Genomic DNA, 19,614 nt, shown 5'->3' on the forward strand with positions numbered 1-19,614 from the left:
TAAGATGCGCAGTGCAGCTTTTGCAACTTGTATTCTGCACCCTGCTTCCTGTGATGTTCCATAGAACAGATAGTGTAAGACCTGAACATATGTGTAATATATATAAACATATGTACATAGGTACTGTATGGTATTCAAACCCTACAATTTAAAATTTGTCAGACTTTTGTTGTTTTCTTTTATGCTGAAACTGAATGAGGATGATGAATTGTAGCAGGCTAAAATTATGGCATTTAGTCCATGTTGTATTTTGAGGAATTAACTTTTTTTTGCTCAGGTCACAATGACACAAAAGACCAATTACCGCAATGTACATTCCACAGGAGTTTTATGAAATTTCTCATGACAGTCAATGTTTAAACTATTGACCCTTCTTTGTAACTTCAGCAAGGTAGTTTTGGACACTACCTAAACATCCGGGTTTTATTCCTAACTACTGCAGTCACACCCATACATGTACTTTATCAGAACACGACACAGAAGTCGTGATTACAATCCCTCTTTTCTTCTTCAAAACACTGACTTTTCTAATAATTGTGGAATGCTATTTACTTAAGGTTCCACGTGGAAGCACTCTCTCCCATTTGCTGTGTGCTGATCTAATTCTGCAATATTGAATATCCTGGAGTTTTTCTTGCTTCAGCTGAACTTCTCATCATGGCTTTCTTGATGATCCGGTAAATTGGTCTTAGTTATTTTTTTCCTCACGTGTAAGGCCATTCAGATGAGTACCACTGACAGACGGATCCTTTTCCTTCTTTTAATATATTGATTTAAACCGTCGTATTTAGCAGGGCAATATTTCAGGACATTAAGTTGTATTGCATGAGACATTTATCTTCACTGATTTGTGTTAAATGTTGTATGACTGTATGAATGGTGCATAAGCAATCCAAGCATTTTGATGGAGATTTAACCTTGAATTGTTTCCTCCATTTTGGCTTTGAACTATTATTGGTCAATGAATATATACTGTATACCTCAAGCTTACAAAGTTTTGTTTAAAGTTTGTGGATGATGTTGCCTTGTTTGAAGGAGACTAGAATTACACTTTAAGCACTGATGACACTTACTGTGCACATCCACTCAATGCTGAGAACATAAAGCATTTGCTTAAATTGAAAAAAAGTTAATCCTGCTTTTATCCAATGTTGAGTTGTATCGAAGAAAGCAATCTCATTTTCTGCTGATCAGAATCAGGACTCCCATGAACACTTGATCATTAATCTACTCTAATGTGTCGCTGGGAGCAGTGAGAGGAATAGCAGATGAGTTGCACGTGTCGCCATTCCAACTTGAATATTATACCCAGAATGCAAAATTACTTAAAGGAAACTGTAGTTCTGAGCAACACTTAGATTTGTGTTTTATGAAATGTGACATGCTTCTCTCATCTATTCAAGGTTGTTTGATGTCATAAATAAAAGTAAGCAAGCAAACTAAACTGAAAGCTCCAAACTGATGTCGTTTTTTTGATCAGTTTTAATGACCGATGTTGTCTTGATGCATAACTAAGAATGATAAAATTTTACTTTTAAAATTTCATTTTCAGCCATGCCGTTGGGGAACACATTTATTAATTGATTTGGTTTCATCAAGACCAGCATCTTGATCTTGGTCCTTTGTGGTTGGTTAACTGGCTTCTTTGGTCCCTGTGAATTTTCTGAGTCAGAACAAATGAATATTAACTTTCCTGAATTATTAGGTAGTAATAATAATTTAACTGTAGCTACATTTGTCTCTAACAACCATGGAACTGACAGCTCTCCATCTTTCCAGTTTATGAATACGTTTGATCTAGTGATTCCACCTAACCTTTCAAATTCACGTGACAAAATGAAACCATCTACTTATCCTAAAGATATTCTGCTCCTGATGTTGTATTGAACAGATTTTCCTGAATTTGGCCCTGGTACTTTAGAAATCTGCAATACTTTTTTTAATCTATCACAACTTAAAGACTACAGGCCTACCTTTAATATCCCTTTTATTTCACATCTTGAAAATATTGCCAGAACAGCTCAGTTATTTTGTTGAAAAAAAAAAATACATGAGCCGTTTAGGCAGCTTCACTCAAAGTTTCTAGTGACTTTTGGATTTTGTTTGACTCTTGAACATCTACTGAACTTTTCTGGATCTTACATCTGCTGTCTGCAGATCGACACCGTTACGACTGGCTCAAAGTCATAACAAAAGCAGGAGACCATGCAGTGGCTAAAGTGCAGAAAATACATATTTATTGACAAAAACTACTATGGATTGTGAAAGTCAGTGTCAGTGGTGTAATGCAAATGCATGGAGGTGAAGTGCAAAAACAAAGACAAGCTCAAATGTGCATGCGGCAGGGAACACCAAAGCACCAAGAGGCACAGTGAAAGGTGACCCCAAAGGTAGAGACGGCCTGGTTTATTTATTCTGTTCTCCAAATTACCAGATCAGCAACACCTGTAAAGGGGAGGCGCACAAAGGCAGACGACAAAAACCCCTGCAACCCAGCCAATAAAGCTCAGAGCCGTAACAGGTAACAGACACTGCAAGGCGAAATGAATGCTCTGAAAGTGTTTTGTATGAAGGAAAAGACCCCTTAAGCTCTGAACCAAAACCAAACCTCATCTTGCCCAGTGAGGTTTGACAGAAACCTCAAAGCAAAAATCACCTGCTGCCTCTGAATGTATGCCTTTTATGCACCATTTTTGAACAATCTCTGAAGCTATATTAAGTCCCGTTCTAATAAACTTAGCTTGTTGAAATGATAATAATGGAATAAGGTCAATTGCTATAATAAGCTTTCTTTTCTGTAGCTTAGAAAGTCATATGTTTAAAGAACATAAGTTGTGGATAACCACCACAAAAGACGCACATAAATCATCAACTAATCAAGGACTATTTTGCAGTGTATTCATTTGTCTAAATAATGCAAGCATAAGGGGTCACAAGCAGATGGTTGACTCAGGTTAATCTCAGCTAAACCAAACTTGGACTCCGTAGTGGATCGGTCCAGTCTTGTGTTGTCTGCAAGGTAGTGATATGCAAGATAATAGCTACACTGCATGTCCAGCTACAGACAGAATATAAGCATGATCGAGTTGAAATAACCTTTTTCTGTAAAGAGCCTTGAGATGACGTGTTGTGAATTGGCACCAAATAAAAAAAAACGAACTGAAATTGAACCAAAATTGATGGTGAGGAAGATGAAGAAAAAAGCAAAGCTGACGACCAGGTGGTAAAAACTGAAAATGCTGAGGGATTTTCAGGGATCAATGGAGACAGGCTCTTGGTGGTGACTCCCAGATGAGTGAATGGCTACAGATAATGAGATAAGGGAGACATGCAGAGGGGTGTTTGTTGTGTCGTCTGGGAGTAAATGATGCAGCGGATGGTGAAGGAAGAGGTGACAAAAGGTGTATGATGACCTGCATAGCAGGGTGGATAGGAAGGAGGGAGAGAATGATTAGTACAGGTTGGCAAAGCAGACACATGGAGATGGAAATGGTGTTCAGCCGGTAAGGGTGATTAAGGACAGGGAGGGCAATGTACTGACAAGTCCCAAATTAATGATGGAATGACGGAAATAGTACTTTGAAGAGCTGATGAATGAGGGAAATGAGAGAAAATGCAGAGTAGAATAGATGGCTGCTGTGGAGCAGCATGTAGCTGAGATTTGTAGGAATGAAGCAAGGGTCCAGACAATAAACCCGTGGGAATGTTTTAGGAGATGTGGCAGCAGAGGTTTTTATTGGGTTGTTCAATGAGATGTTGAAGAGTGAAAAGACGCCTGAGAAGTGTTTTAGTGCCAAATTTTAAGAACAAGGCAGAAGAATTGCGTCAACCGCAGACAAAGCAAAACTAATGAGTCATATGATGACGCTGTGGAAAAAGAGCAGTACAAGCAAAGCGTAAGTCAGAAGTGAGGATTATGGTCTCATGCCAAGAAACACAACTCAGATGCAAATTTTGTTTGTGTGATGCCGATGGAGAAGCACAGAGACGGCCAGAGGGAACTGGATTGATCTTTAGTAGATTTAGAGACAGTGTGTGAAAGCCATGGTATGGCAGGAGGAAGTCTGGAAAGGTAATGGGCCGGGGTATGTATAAGAGCTGTGAGACAGCAGTGAGGTGTGCTGTACGAGAGGCAGAGGAGTGCAAGGTGGGAGTGGGACTGCATGAAGGATTGATTTGTGGTCCGTTCTCTGACAAATAGACAGATGTATAGAGAGGGTGATTACTGATAGAGAAGTGGCCCTCAATGGGCAGCACTGGGTTTGCATTCAACCCTTAAGTCACACATTTTTGGTTCCAACACTGTGTGTGTGTGTTTTAAAAGGTATCCACGTTTCCATATTGTGGATTTGAATCCACTGTGTTTCCCCAACAATGATAAGGCCTCTAGATGTCAGCAGCAGCAACAGTGAACTTTCATCTCCCATGAAAGTCACATTGTCACTCAGATATTACGGCTGCAGCACCAGCAACACGGTTTTCCTTTCACTTTCAGAGCTGTTTGCTGGTTGCTACCTCCTCTGCAGAAGGACCCTAAATTAGAAGTATGTTCCAAATTTCCTGCAACAATGCAAGATTGACAACATTTTAAGCACTAGCGCTTGTGTGCTTAAAATGTCTGAAAATGAGGCTCAGATAAATGTTTCCAAGTTGAATCAGAATCATGACAGAAAGGACAAACATTTTCTCAGATTTCAATATGAGAACAAAAACAATCATACGAAGGCTGCAGGCAGGATTCTTGTTTCATCTGTGACACAACGGACATGTTGGTATCTTTGTTCGCTGTGTGGAGGCATTGATTATTTTAGTTAAACTGAATGGCACCTTTAAATTTACTTAAAATAACTTAAACCAGGAGATGTTTGAGTCATTTTTAGACCCAGGTAAAGGTGAAAAGATTAAATGTTTTAATGATGACGCACAATCCAAAAACGGTCCAACCAGGCAGCACGGCTGAGCGGAAACCAGGGCTCAACACCGGTAGTAAACTGGAGGAAACGAATGGACTGAGAACACTTAGACAAGGACCCGGCGAAGAACAAGGAACACAGGTGGAGTTAAATACACGGAGGGGATTCACGGAACAAGAAACACCTGGGAGTAACCAAGGGGAGTCAAGACGACACGGAGACTCAGAGACACAGAAAACTCAAAGCGCACAGAAAAACTCAGATCACAACAATTTAGAATATATCTGCATTTTGCCATGTGGATTGATGGGTTATGATATAGAGCAGTCCAATAATTTGGTTTATCACTGCGCGTTTGCTTTTATGTGTGTCACTTGTGGCGATTTGGGTTGAATAAAAAGTATGTTTATCAAAACATACTTTTTGTTTTAATAAAAAAATGTCTATTTGTCCACAAATAGACATTTTGAAAGGTTAAAAAGACATTTTTAGTCAAAGAAAAGCTCAGGATTTTCACTTGAGTGCAAATGTTGAAGAGGCTATAAGCCGAAACCCCCAAAGAAAGGAACCAAAACCTTCTGCCCTGTAAGGATTAGGGGGTAAATAACATGAAAGGTTGAGCACTGCAAAAAAATAAAATAAAAATCTTGTGTTCCATAATCTGAACCCTTAAAGCCTCTTCAGTTTATAATTTTGTTTCAAAGAACCAGGAAAAAGCATTTGCCATTTTTTTTTTTTTTTTTTTTTTTTTTTTTTTACTGTCAGCTGAGTTATGCATGTGTTGTGTGTTCTGTAACACTCCAGTAGTTAATATTGTGATAACAATAAGTAGCGTAATCAAAACATGGATTTGCTGTGAGCATGTAATATCTAACTAGCTAATGTAGGAACAGTGGTATTGTAAAATGCTATAGTACTAGTGCTTTCACATAGAGCACTTTAGCAGACATATTTGTTTACACTGTGATATAAGAGCTATGAGAGAACAGTTCCAGGATTTTGATGTTCACACACTCTGACATGCACCAATGCATAGTCAAAATGCACGTTTTCTTTGGCAAAAACTGTGCAGAACCAAGTGTATTTAGCACTTGGTTCTGTTTTAATTTGTTATCTCCAGATCTGTTTGTGAGACTGGAGTGGTGCAGATTGCACAAGCCTTCACGGTTAGCGAACATGGAGAGAGAGAAAAACGGCAAATTGCATCTTGTGAATGCATAATATCTTGCGAGAGACTTGGCTAATATTTGATTTGATTAAAGCCGGGGCCCAACTCTTCGGGGTTTTTCGTTTCAACGTATTTTGATAGCGTTGTTAATTAATGCTGGCCAGTGGTAATTAAGGTTATAATTTAATGAGAGAAAAAAATTATTACGTTAATAAGATAATTTTATTGTTTTATTGAGTTCCACTGAGCATGTTTTACTGGAGTTGGTTTCCCTGCAGATTACAGAATCATAAACAGGGGAATCTTTATCTTCTTAGGATTGCAGACAGCTCAGTTCTGATGTTGCACATTCTCATTTTGATTCTCCATCAGATATCTCTACTAGCTAATGTAGTAATTATGTTTGATCTTTCGTTAAATGTCTTCTGGTGTAGCCACAGGGTTTAGACTTCTCATAAAAATCCTTGATTACTGAGCTCAACGGCTGTAGAAAGTGGGGATTAAACTGATTTCATCATCAAGATGAAAGGCTTTTAATTTTTTTTTTTTTTTTGTACAACACCCACTATTAATATTGACAAGGAATTTATAATTAAATTGTGAATGAATGTCAGTTTCATCATCAGGTTTGATACTCTTTAAAAAAAATCATCTTATCACACCCTCTAAAGCTTTCCCCTTTGATTTTTAGCCTGACAGTGAACTCCCAAGGGGACAAGAGATTGACATCTGGCAGCTGAAATGAATCCCTGACAAAGCCGCAGCAGCTGTACGCAATCCAGCGACTTACCTTGGACAATGAGGTGCACTTTTGTGGATTTTGGTTTCTTGTTGGTGAGGATGGAACAGACGTAAGGTCCCTCATCGTGAATGTTAACGTTTTGGATCTGAATGCTGTATTCTGTGATGGCACTGTTCTCCATCAGGATGACGCGGGGATCCAAAGACCACTTCTCAGTCCCCGCAAACAGAATGGTGGTGCGGTTGAGCCAAGCCACTCGAGAGACTTTGCTATCGATGCTGCATCTGGATGGCAGAAAGAACGATAAAAACTATTACCATTTCACGCAGTAATTTGTCGTAGAAGCCGTTGCATTGCAAAACTAATTACAGGAGTAGTAGTTGTCTTTTATTAGATGTTGTTAAGCAGTCAAGTTGAAAATGTCAACGAGGTCAAGGCTACAAATTGGTAGTTTTGCCCAACGAATTGCAGCAAACCCCACCGACAGGTCCGGATGAAAACAAGAGCATCTAACAAGGGATAAATGGATAACATCGCCCGATTAATTCATCTGTGCATAGCAATATTGATCAGCCATTTCACGCACTAAGTTGAACTCACAGCCCTTTGTCTCTGATTCTATTCGTAACATTCATGGACAAAGTTTCTGGGCAGGAGCCAAAGTGTGTAGGGGATCTATTTTGGTGCCCTCGGAGTCAGATCTCTGTTATTTTGTAAATGATGTGGTTCTGCTAGCATCATCAGTACGTGATCTACAGCTTTCACTGGAGCAGTTGATGGCCGAGTGTGAAGTAGGTGGGAATGACAACCTGGACCTCCAAGAAAAAATAAAACACAGTTTGAGACGGGAGAGAGTAAAGTGCGCTATGAGTTCTGGTCATGAGTTACGGAGAAATGAAGCGGGAGACGGACAGGCGGGTGATGTGCCGCTCTGTCACTGTGAAGAGAGAGCTGAGCCAAAAGGTGAAGCTCTCGGTTTGCCAGTCTATCTATGTCCCCACACTCATCTAAAGCTAGAAATTGCCTAAGAAGTTAAAACAGCAACGACCAAATCAGCTGAAAACATATTTCTTTTTGACCATAATGCTTTAGCTATTTTGCTTTGAAAGCTATCCAAGCATTCTCATCATTTTTTATAGCCGCTAATAAAATTAGCAGTACTGTGCCAAATAAGAGCCTGCCAAAACCTGAGCCGCCTTCGCTGGAAATGACCCTAGTCTAGTAGAACAGTATTACTGGGCGCTTGGCAGCTATTTCTGTCTTGAGTATCACAACAACATGAAGTCTTGTAGTGCCGTAGTGACTGGTGGACAGAACAGATGCTGAAATCCCAAGAAAGATGTAGAGGCCATATTTAAGGCACTACTTTATAGGACTTGCTTTTTCTTGCACACTAAGCCGCATTTGATCCAACAAACGTACAACACATCGCATCTGCACAACAAAACAACAAACAGGATGTTGTTAATTCAATGAAAAACTCAAAGTAAACAAAAATGTAGCTAGTGAGAAGTTTTCCTAAAACAGCAAATGTTGCTTTACTAGCAGTAAAGTGAATACAAAATTTGCTAAAGCTGCTTATTAATCTGATCAGGCACACATAACAGAGTCAAATGGAATATCAGAGTCAAATTAGAATAAATATGTGACTTCTTTTAAAGCATGTGGTGAGATGAGGGCTCTGGCAACACTTGAATTATTGAGAAACATTCGTTGTCAGCTTGTGGACTTCGTCAGAAACCTTTGGTTTCCTGATACAAACTTCAGTATACAGATAAACAAACTTGGCCATCAGCATAGTTGGATCAATTATATTCAACCACAACATGTGTGTTAGACGGAAGCGCAGGAGTGTAAAACAACATCATGGGGAAATAAATATATCAAGCCAAATATCAGGAAGTGAATTATGAACTGGATTATAAACAGTCCCACGCTCAACTGCTCAAAGAATTACACACAACACCACATGTTGACTTTTACAATTGTGGAAATTGAAATCATTTCTTTAACTAAACCTTGAAATAATTAAATGTAACATTCCGTCCTGGCATGGCAAGATTTAGAAACCTTTGCTTCAATTATATGCGCTACCCTTCTTCTTCTATGTGGATAATCCTTACACTTTACTGATGCTAAATTCCTAATTTCTCTGGAGAAGAATTTTTTCTCTTCTCTTTCCGCTTCTGCGACGGTACAGTGCTGGGCCGTGATTTCTGCTTCTGGCCAATAATGCTGATAATTGAGAAAAAAAAAAAAAAAAAAAAACAGATAGAAAAGAAGAAAAACTGACAGCGAAAGAAGCAGTTAAGGGGCATTATTTATTACACTAATGGTTTCTGCACAGCTCACAGACACCCGTAGAGCCTCACACAGCCAGCAGTGTTTGCTGGCTGTGTGACCCCATACACTGTTCCTTGTAAATAGCGTTAAACGAGAAATCATAGATTCACAGATTAGCACGTCCCCGCTGAATTGAGTGTGTGTGTGTGTGCGTGCGTGTGTATGAGAAGAATGTCATGAACAAGGCTAAGAGAGACTATGAGCAACAAGGGTGTCAGCAACAACATGACTAAAGGGCTATTGGACAGAACAGAAAACGCCAAATGTAGCAGCAGATAATAGAATCAAATATATTAATTATATAACTATATTTAATTATTTAGTCATTACTTTGTAATACTATTTCGAGCTGACAAATTGCGCTGATGTGGTGTTATGTATGCTGCAATTGAACTATTAAGAGGCCGCACAGAAACCAGCAGGAGGCGTGTATGTGACGGGAGGTAACACGTCTCATTAGTGTTCAACGGTGGGAGGAAAAAAAAAGCAGGGTGATCATGTGCAGAAATATCTGCTGGAGGAGCTGTAATGGCCTTAAAAAAAATCTAAAGGTCAGTCGCAGTCATTAAACTGTGGCCTTTTTGTTTAAGCCTGCGGATGATGCATATTTTACATGAAACGAATAGCCATTCATTTAGGAAAAAGAAAAAACGCAGGGTGGCACAACTGTGGTTTTTTATAGTTTTTTTTTTTTTTTTTTCATGATAAGGGTGACTGTGGATCGCAGCCACAGTGGTTGGCACTATTCCTCACATGAAGGAGACTCGAGTGTGAGAGTGCCTGTCCATCATGCTTGTCTCCGTGACTCCCTGTGATGGCACAAGAGATCCAGAATGTTCCCAGCCTCTCGCACAGCGACTTGTGGAGAAGGACGATGCTGGACTGAATTAAGCAGTTCGAGAAACTGGTTGTAGGGCGGAGAGGCTGCCCCTCCCCACTGAGCTCTTGGCTATGATTGGATGTATGCTGAAAAAAATAAAAAAATAAATAAGACCCCACATGCACATCATAACAAAATACAGTGCTGTGAAAAAGACATGGGCGCATTACACCATGTCATCCACGTCCTGAGGCCACAGAGCCGTCTCTACCAACACACCGTTTTACTCCCAGAGTGCCATGTTTCCAAAATGCACACACACAAAGAATTGTTTCCTCCAAAAAAGCCTGGAGACTCATCAACTTATTCTCGCATCGCTTCTCTTGTTGAAATCCAGCTGCCTTCAATCTAAATAAATGACTGTCACGTCCTGGATAACTGAGAATCTACACTAATGTACAGCGAGAGGGTTTTTGGTTTTTATTTAAACAGGCAGACCTTTGCTTTCTTTTTCTTTGCCGGCAGAAGTTTGATGCCATTTTCACCCAGACTCTTTCCTATTGTTGAATCACGAACCCCGAAGCTACAGATTTGTTGTTTCTTTATTGACATATGAAACATGTGTTGCATTGGGAAAAGGTTATTGCACAACCGTTCTGACTGTAAGCAAGCCCAGCAAAAGACCTGATTGAGACAACTCTAGTATACTGACACTACTATATGACTGCTGTTCTCTTCAAAGCTGATGCTTCCTGTACCACAGAGTATTCCAGCAATACTGGACGATGTGTTATCGCTGCCTATTTGTAATATTTGTGATTTCAGATATTACAAATAACATGTATGTCTCGGGTGAGGAGGAGCTTTTTTTAAAAGTATACACATAGAATAACACTTATTCTGTGTTTTCTCATGCAGCAGTTTCAAAGGCTGTTATGAACTGAGAACAAAAAAATATATAGTTATCTAAATCTAATATGCTGAATAGAGCCTCAACAGCAACTTGGGCCAATACTGTCATTATAGAGATAAGACAAACAGATAATAAAGCTGTAATCCTATCAGGTTGATCTATTAATCTATCAAACAAGCAGGAAATGACTGTAAATTGTTTCTACGTTTACTTTTTTTTTTTTTTACTGCACATTCACATATAATCTGGTCATCTGTATACTTTACTTTTATTTCTATAATTATTCTAGCTGCCAATCAGCATCTGGCACCCCTGAGGTCAATCCAAGATGCAGGTGTTTCTCTCGAGCTTCGGTAAAATAATAAAGCCAGATGTGCCCGGCATATGTTCAATGATACTTTGTTGACTTTGAGGGGGAAAAAAAATTAACAATTTATTCCAGACTCAAGCCTCTTCTGCAAAGCCAACAATCAGTTTTAAATTGACTCTCAGTAAACTAGTAGGATGGGTGAAAAAAGCAGTTATTAAAAAAAACAATGCCATGTCAAAATGACAACTTTTTATGCTAAACATTTTATTGGAACTCATGCATATTAAGAAAATGCATGATTTACAATTGAAAAACACAATTCAATTCTATTTTAAACGATTCTTACGAATGCAAGTGTTATGAAGAACCAATTCAGAAAAGAAAAACTTTCTCAGCTCCCCTCACTGTCCTGCGCAGGTTCCAGTTGTCTGTCATTTTGGGACTTAGAAGAAGCACTGAGCTGAAATCCAGCATGTTAACGTCTCTAATGAGACTACACACCATTCATCTCACGGTGAGAAGAACCAACATATAGTTTTCTCAGTTCTGGTGAACCTGAATTTTACTTTCAGTCCTTTGTTTAACAGATTAAAAATAAATTTCTGATTTTTTATGAAGGTGAGAATGGAAGGTCTTACTTACAGCAAAAAATCGATATAGACAGGTGAACTGTTTTGTTGGAACTACTGTTCATCATTCATAGCTGGCATTAAAATCCACCCTGAATGAGTGGGATCAGTCATGGAGATAAACCAAAACTCTACCCACGTCGCAAATGGAGTCGGCTTAGGACTCAACATTTCTGCTGATAATTCAATAAGATAAGATACATTCAGTCCTTACAGCTGGTTTGTTGTGACCTTTACCAAGATTAGTCACATTTCGAAGACTTCTTCAGCCACGAACTCCTCAAAAGCATCACTGAGAGGCTTTGGATACAAAGAGAGAGTAGAATGTGAGGTTGTACAAAATCACATTTCATCCCACAGTCACTAGAGATATTAACCCATAAAAAAAGCCCTGAAGTAAAACACATGGCAGCTAACTTACATACACTTTCATTAGTTCATTAAAAGAAAATACAAGTGGAGATTCCCTGAAAAATATATCTAGTGCTTTGCATTATTTTAACACAAGTTGTTTCAATGAGCTCCAAAAAGTAACTTCATTAAACCAAATTTTTTTCTTAAGAGTTTTCCAGTAGGTAACTTTTATTTAAAATAATGTGTGTTTTTACATATTTGTTAAAACTGTCCCCATTTCATGACAGTATAAAAGACGGTCTGGAAAAATTTAAGCTCCCCTGGCCCTTTCTTGTTGTTCTACTGCCATCTGCAGAAATGCACCACTCCTAGTCAGAAGCAAGCAATCAGTGTCAGGAGAAGCTCTGATTTTGGTGGAGATACACTTAGCCTAACAGGACAAGAGTTTAAACCAGCTGCCGTGCTAACTAGCCTGTTGTGGTGTACTGCCCCTGCCTCTGATTTGTTGTTTCTGATATAGCTGTGTATTTCTGCAGATGTCCGTAGAAGAGCTCATGTTTCTTCACACATTATCTATCCCCTAGTGACAGTTCACAGTTCATGACATAGTGACAGTTTTAACAAAAATGTAAAAAAATATCTATATTTTTAATTAAAGTTTCTTACTGACTCTTTCAGAGAATGATATTGGATGTTTTTTTTAAGAGCTGAGTATGTAACATAGCAACACAAGGTCTGTATGTTTCTCTTCAATGTATCCCAGGATATAATACATTTATTCACTCTTTACACTCCAACTGCCGATCCAATACAATCCCAAGGACAGTTCTGAAGAAAGTTATTCTAAATGCGATCAGATCAATATGGACTCATTCTACACACAGTTTGAGCTGGGTCCATTTCACCTTTTTTATCTTTTTTTTTCTTTCTTTCTTCTTTTTTTTTTTTAGCAAACCAAGACTCTTGGTTTTCTATTTATCACACCATCTGTTTCTGCTTAGCAGTGTTTCTGGTTTGGAATAATCACAGTAGAGCGTCATAACTATGAAACTACGTTGCGAAAGAAATAAACACAGTGGGAGAGAAGAGCAGCAAGAAGCCAAATCTGCAAAGTGCCTGGAGGTATAATTTAAAACTTTTTAAGTTCATAACATTTGTAAATACCAATGTCGTAAGTGCTTAGGTTTCCAGTTTGTACTTTGTATTTGCTTTTCATGCTATATGACTGATAGTTCAGACTCCAAAGGCTCAAAATGAGTAAATAAATAAATGAGAGAAGAAAGGCTAACGAAGAAGAGCTTTAAAAGATTTGGGGAGCCATCGAGCAGGACCAATGTGATTACAGTACAAGTCAATTTCAGAAGGGACTGTCTTAGGAAAATAGAACATGTCTGTAGATATGAGGATGCAGCACAGTAAGCTCTCAGGCTGGAGTCTCTGGGACAGACCTGGTGACAAAGAATTCATATTAAAGACAGATTATTGTTTTTCTTCCAAGCACACAATGCCTAACCTTCAGTTCAATGGACCTCACAGGATGAAGAGCATTACTCAAGCTGTCACTTCTTACTGCCACTGCAGGGTCAGAGGCGACAGCTGTGTGTGTGTGTGTGTGTGTGTGTGTGAGTGTGTGCGCGTGTGTGTGTGTGTGTGTGTGTGTGTGTGTGTGTGTGTGTGTGTGCAGGGTGGAGGGTGCACTTCTATCAGAGTACTCCATCAAAGCTCTGACGTGAATCTGAACTAGTGGACAAACACTTCCTGCAGGATAAAGGTGCTGGAGAGCTTCCTTTGTTTGTCTTAAATGATCTAAAATCAACTCGGAGAGCCGAACGCATTTTAACTGCGCTTCCACATAGCAGATGACACATTCGAATGTAAACTTGTCATTATTTTTTAATGACAGATCTGGATTTGACCCAGAAAATACCAGGCAGAAATAATAGTTTCTGATGTATTGAAACAATGAAGCAAGTGGAGTCACAAAATAAAGCCTTTCATTCTTCACTGGACTGTAGAAGCATCCCCAAAACTTATCTTTTATAGACATAAAAGACAAAAAAACAAAATATTATTAGTGAGTTAATGTTTGCTTTGTGTTCACAACATAAACTTCCAGCTTTTACCATTTAGAACTTTTCTGGAAAACCCTGAGGGCAAACATTTTTTCTCGTTAGCAGTTAAATCCTCCTCATTTGTTGCTCCTATCTAACTCTGTTTGAGGCTAAGAAGCTTATATACTCAGTAAATCATCTGCCTTGAGCTGCTGAAGAAAAGACCAACTACAACCAGTAAAAGTCACAGATTTCCCCCCCACTGGTGTCCATCAGATCCACAAACAAATAAGGCAAAATGCACCACAACACAGTAAAAACTTGCATCAGATTTTCCTTTGGGTAGGCACCGTGCTGCTTTCCTCGTCGCCATTAATATTTAGAGTCACCAAACTGCTGGGATTACTTCCAACTTAAGTCAAGGACTGTGTGGCATTATATTGACGGGTGTGTGAATCGACAGCTTTTGGTTCACAGCGGCAGACCAATGCTTGAAGAGTCTAAAAAATAAAAAAATGCTCTTCTTTGATGTCCGTTGGACACAAACACAAATAATGTGTACTGGCTGATGTAAAATGTCTTAAATGCTCAGTAGTTGGACTGTTTTATTGTTGGCCCGACTTCAGTTGACTTGCACCAATTTATCAGCGGAAACTGAGAAGCGTCGTCCGCTGAAGTGGGAGTAAACAACTCCATCATTAGGCCATTGGAAGTTCAGCCGAAGCGGAACATTTTATCAATCAGAGTCTGAGGAATCTGAAAGGTCTAATCAAACGGATCTTGTGCGTGTTCACGCATTCGGACTTTACTGACACTTTCTCATCAAGATATTAAGTTTTTATGAAAAAAATATATGAAGAAATCCATCAGCATGCTGCCAAAAATAAACAGTGGATGCTGAAAAAGTGCTAAATGAATTGTCTATTGGTGCAAAGTCATAGTGAGCAGGCGTAGTGAGCAGGATTAGAAACACACACACACACACACGCATACACACGCACACACACACACACACACATACACATTTTTCACTGCATGTTAAGTTTAACACATTCTTGCGTTGAATTTTACTCTAAAAGATAAAGCCAAATTGCACAGAAATTAGCTTTGTCTTACTGATCATGCTAAATAATTAAATGCGCATAACAAACAAGATAAGGTCACAGCAAAGGCTTCCTGAACTAAATCTCTTCACTTTGTTTGTTTGTTGTTTTTTTTTGCAGTGGGAAGAAGACACTTTCACAGACCATCGATAGTGATCATTTACTAAACCATTTAAACATATATAATTGAATATCATTCAGATGATGTGTTCAGTCAATATTTTCCAAAACACAGAAACTACATAAACACAACTCTATGAAGTTTACTGTACATGGTAAAACAATTAAAATGTTAGCATTCACAGCAAAAGTTATTAATGATAATCTATATTTTTAGTCCTGTCAGTGGGTGAACTAGTGATTCTTACACAACGCAGGAGCTTACCAGTTTGAATATGAAAAAAATAAACAATTAAAAACACAGCAAACATCTATTTTAAATCAGGTTCAAAGCTCTGATTGTTTGTATTTTGGGTCTTTCATTTAATCTGTCATTTTGGAACTGTTATAGGTTCAGTTTAGATTGTGAGAGTATTAAATAAAACAGAAAAAACTTAGAACACTAAAAGATTATTCAAATAACTGGAAATGGGACGGCAAACACAAAGACAAGTTTTTTTTTCCATGAATCTTTTCTTTTTTGTTGTTTTCTATTTTTGTATCCTTCCAAATTGTTGATAATTGCAAAATATTGACAAGAAACGTCAGGCCAAATAAAATACCATGAAGCTCGCTGGTCACCTTGTGAGTTAATGAACATACTCCACAAGTTCTCTATATAACTCACAGGGATTTCTATGGACTTTTGTCTCTGGTTGCTATAGTCACAAGGCTGAAGTGCTGAGAACATGTGTCTTGCACTTAACATCATCTGAACAATGGACTTCATTTTTCTCGCTACATTTTTCATTGCTGCTGTTTTTACACTATGAGTTCTCAACTCTCCCAAGTCTAGCCTAACACATTAAATTAGCAGATCAATTTGTTTAGCGAGTCACATCCAAGAGCGTTACATTTTACTTGAAGCTGCAAACGCAATATCCTACTCCAGGTGTGACTCTCATTACTCTGTTTCTGTCAAAATGCAGAACAGGAGCGACACATTGTTTCATTTTTGGTGCCCTCCAACATCCCACTTCGCTGCACTGATTTGGTGATTTTTAAAATATATGATGACGACTTGCAGAAGCACGTTAGACAGTAATGTCTACAGATTTTAGATTCGTAGACTTGTCAGGAGAAAAAGAAGAGACCACAGGTAACATGTTAGGAGTGGCTAATCAGAACCAAGTTTTAGAATCCCCAGTGGACTGGCTCGACTGGGCGTATGCACCTCAAATGGGGTGGTATTAAATGGATTCACCCCCTGGGTTAACACAGGAGGCAAGCTGTGCCGTGTACATCCATGGCACAGCTAATCCTCGCCGTGTGGCCCAGCTTTGGGGCACGTCATGTGACCACAGCTGACCTATCAAACAAAGTAATATAAATCATGGTGACAAAAGGGAAAGCACTGGACATATATGTCATCAAATGTTCCCTACCAAGAGACTTCTAAAATCCAGTTTCAAATGGAAAGGAGAGGGAATTGATGAAAAAGCATCGTACATCACTTTATCTCAGTCTTTTGCTTCAGCATCACCTTTTTGTGCAGTAGCTTTACAACCTGTTCACTGACTGAAACTGACATAGTGTCTCTGTTTATTGAATATGAAAAAATGAAAAGGTTATGAAAAAGTTATTTGCCAATAACCTGTTAGGATGCTACCTAAATAAGATAATAGTAGCACTCGAGACCAAAAACAAAAGACAGCCATAAAGCTTTAAGACAGGTATGATGAAGTGGACATTTAAATAATAAATTAGTAGTATGACAAAGTATTCTGCTTTATACTAAATCCCAGTGGACTTGTCAGAAAGCTTCTTATTGTGGGACAATTTGGTCTAGAAAATCCCAACAGTTTGTGTGCCGTCCAAAGAACCACTGCTGTCACCGCCAGCGCAGATCAGGCAGTAAATTTTGAAGAGAGAAAAATGAACAGCTTCATGTTAAAATTTGCTTATTCGTAGCTCGACAGTGACCTGGTGTATTGACAGAGTTGGCTAATGAAGAGGTTTATTCTGACACTTAGTTCACCTTTGGTTCTACAGGCAAGGAAGAAACCTCCATCCTTTTTAAGGCATTTGTGTGACAGCATTTGAAACAATGACAGAGTGACACACAAGGATATGAATAATTTATAGGCGCTGCGAGAGTACAGGTGTGCTCGCACTTCGGGAACGTGGAGTTTCCTGGAGGAAGACATTCTGCCTCTTGTGTCTCCAACGGCAATACTCAGCTATTTCTCGCTGGTTAAATTTCCCAGGCAATTTATTTCAGTCATCTCAAACGTTCTCGTTCTCTGAATTAAGAGTCCTATGTTCTGTTAATTTCAAATGACGCTGGAATTCTGTGCAATGTTCGCAAGCTCAGCATTTACATCAAGACAGCCATGCTGAATGCCGCAGCGTTACAGAGTTTGAATGTTCTCTGGTTTATGGTCTCCTTCCCTAGAGGTTAGGTGGACAGTCATGTTTCAACAAGGGTTGCCGTTTTTCAATAATCATCCCATTTTCAGATGCTGGTCTCTGTTTTTCAGAATGTTTTCCAATGTTCTCCTTGACTTGTCTGTTGTGTCCCTTGGTCTCTGAATGCTGTTTTGCTAACAAATGTTCTCTAATAAACTTCCAAAGCCTTTGCAGAACAAATTTGCCAATACTGAGATTTATTACACCCTGGTGCACATTTTTCTGATTAGGTTGTTTTCGGATACAATTAGTTCCAGTTTCTTATATTTTGGAGTGTCACAACAAAATCCTAATTTTGCTTAATTTTTAAGCATGTTTTTTTTTTTTTTAGCTGTTTCATTTTATTATACGAGTGTAATATATCACATAACCTCGCTTGCAGTTAAAATGACTAAAATGGGAACAGTTCAAGATATTTGAATTATTTTCCAAGGCTCTGTACAAAGGGCAGATGAATTAATGTATTAAGTAATACTCTCTATCAATCTGAGATAATCACATACTTAGTGTTCAGAAACAAAGACAGAAAATGTATTCTTAGATTCAACGCTTAGATAAATTCTTTACTGGAAATGTATTATAAAACTTGTGTCACAACAAGAACTTCACAAATGTTTGTTATTTATCCATTTTCCTATGGAAATGTGAAAAGAAGCAGCGAGTCAATTTCTTTTTAATATTTCCTGCTAAAAGTGTTCTAAGCACCTGGCAGCTACAACCAATTAAGCCGACTAACTCCCGGCTAAACACAGCAAGCTGCATCACAGTTTGAAGAGACGATAATTGGACTCTCCTCTCTTACTCAACTTTTCCTACCGCTGCTTTTGGTGGATGAAAACAAAATACGGCTGGCCGCCTGCTTGTGCACTGCTTTGCATTGCTGACGCTCACAGGCCAGGACAGAGACTGTGAGGTAAAAAGTCAAGTTACTGCTGCCAGAGCAGATTGTGTAGCCAATCAGCATCAGTTACAAAGGTCAAAGTCACCTGCCAAGCATGACCCTGCCCCGAGTTTTCAACGCTCAGCAAATTTAGTGTAGTACAGTCCTAATGAAAATCAACGCAGACAAGCAGGTCGATGCTGTGAAAGTGTTTCAAATGCTGTCACAGAGCTGATGCCAGTGTTTGCATTACTAAACCAGAGTAACTTTATTTTTTCTTTGTCGCTTCACTGCCATACGTCGCAGTGCAGAGCAGCAAAATTCAAGAAAGACTTTGTTTTCTGCTGTCCTCGCGGGTGCAGAACGATAAGCAGCATTGCCCCTGTGCAGGATTAAACTGAGAATTTTGTTTTGGTTTTGTGCCTCCAAGAACCAGCAGAAGTTGAAGGACAAGATGCAGAGCTGAGTTCCTTCCTAAAAGACGCATGATGTCCAACGAGAGCTGACTCATCTCTCATTGGACACAAATTGTGAGTCCAATGATTAGGACTCACGATTTGGTGGTGAGGCATGTCGTTGAATAATTAAAAAAGTTATTTGTCATTCCTATCTGACAATATGGTATAAGAGTATCTTTAGTGTCAATATAAAAAAGTATTTTGCAAATCAGTATTGAGCAATAAATTGGGCTTTTGACGACAGAAAACAAAACTGCAAGGGTCAAAGTGAAAACTGATTTCCACAAAGTAATGATAATCAGATAATAACTTAGTACCACATGTCCTGGTAAGTTGACCATTCAAGCATTATGTAGGACGAC

At 38.8% G+C, this 19,614-nt stretch overlaps 1 protein-coding gene across 4 annotated transcripts in view; it reads right to left on the bottom strand.

Moving 5' to 3' along the window:
- Positions 1–19,614, bottom strand: part of opcml (opioid binding protein/cell adhesion molecule-like) — a 242,748-nt gene that overhangs the window by 57,917 nt on the left and 165,217 nt on the right. For all 4 annotated transcript variants that reach the window (XM_055046650.1, XM_055046652.1, XM_055046649.1 and 1 more), the window contains one exon: positions 6,872–7,107. In XM_055046650.1, coding sequence (XP_054902625.1) covers positions 6,872–7,107 — 236 coding nt within the window. The remainder of the gene's footprint in view (positions 1–6,871; positions 7,108–19,614) is intronic.

The sequence above is a fragment of the Poeciliopsis prolifica genome, unplaced genomic scaffold, assembly GCF_027474105.1.
Source record: "Poeciliopsis prolifica strain line A6 unplaced genomic scaffold, Auburn_PproV2 SCAFFOLD024, whole genome shotgun sequence".
In the NCBI taxonomy this organism is placed as follows: domain Eukaryota; kingdom Metazoa; phylum Chordata; class Actinopteri; order Cyprinodontiformes; family Poeciliidae; genus Poeciliopsis; species Poeciliopsis prolifica.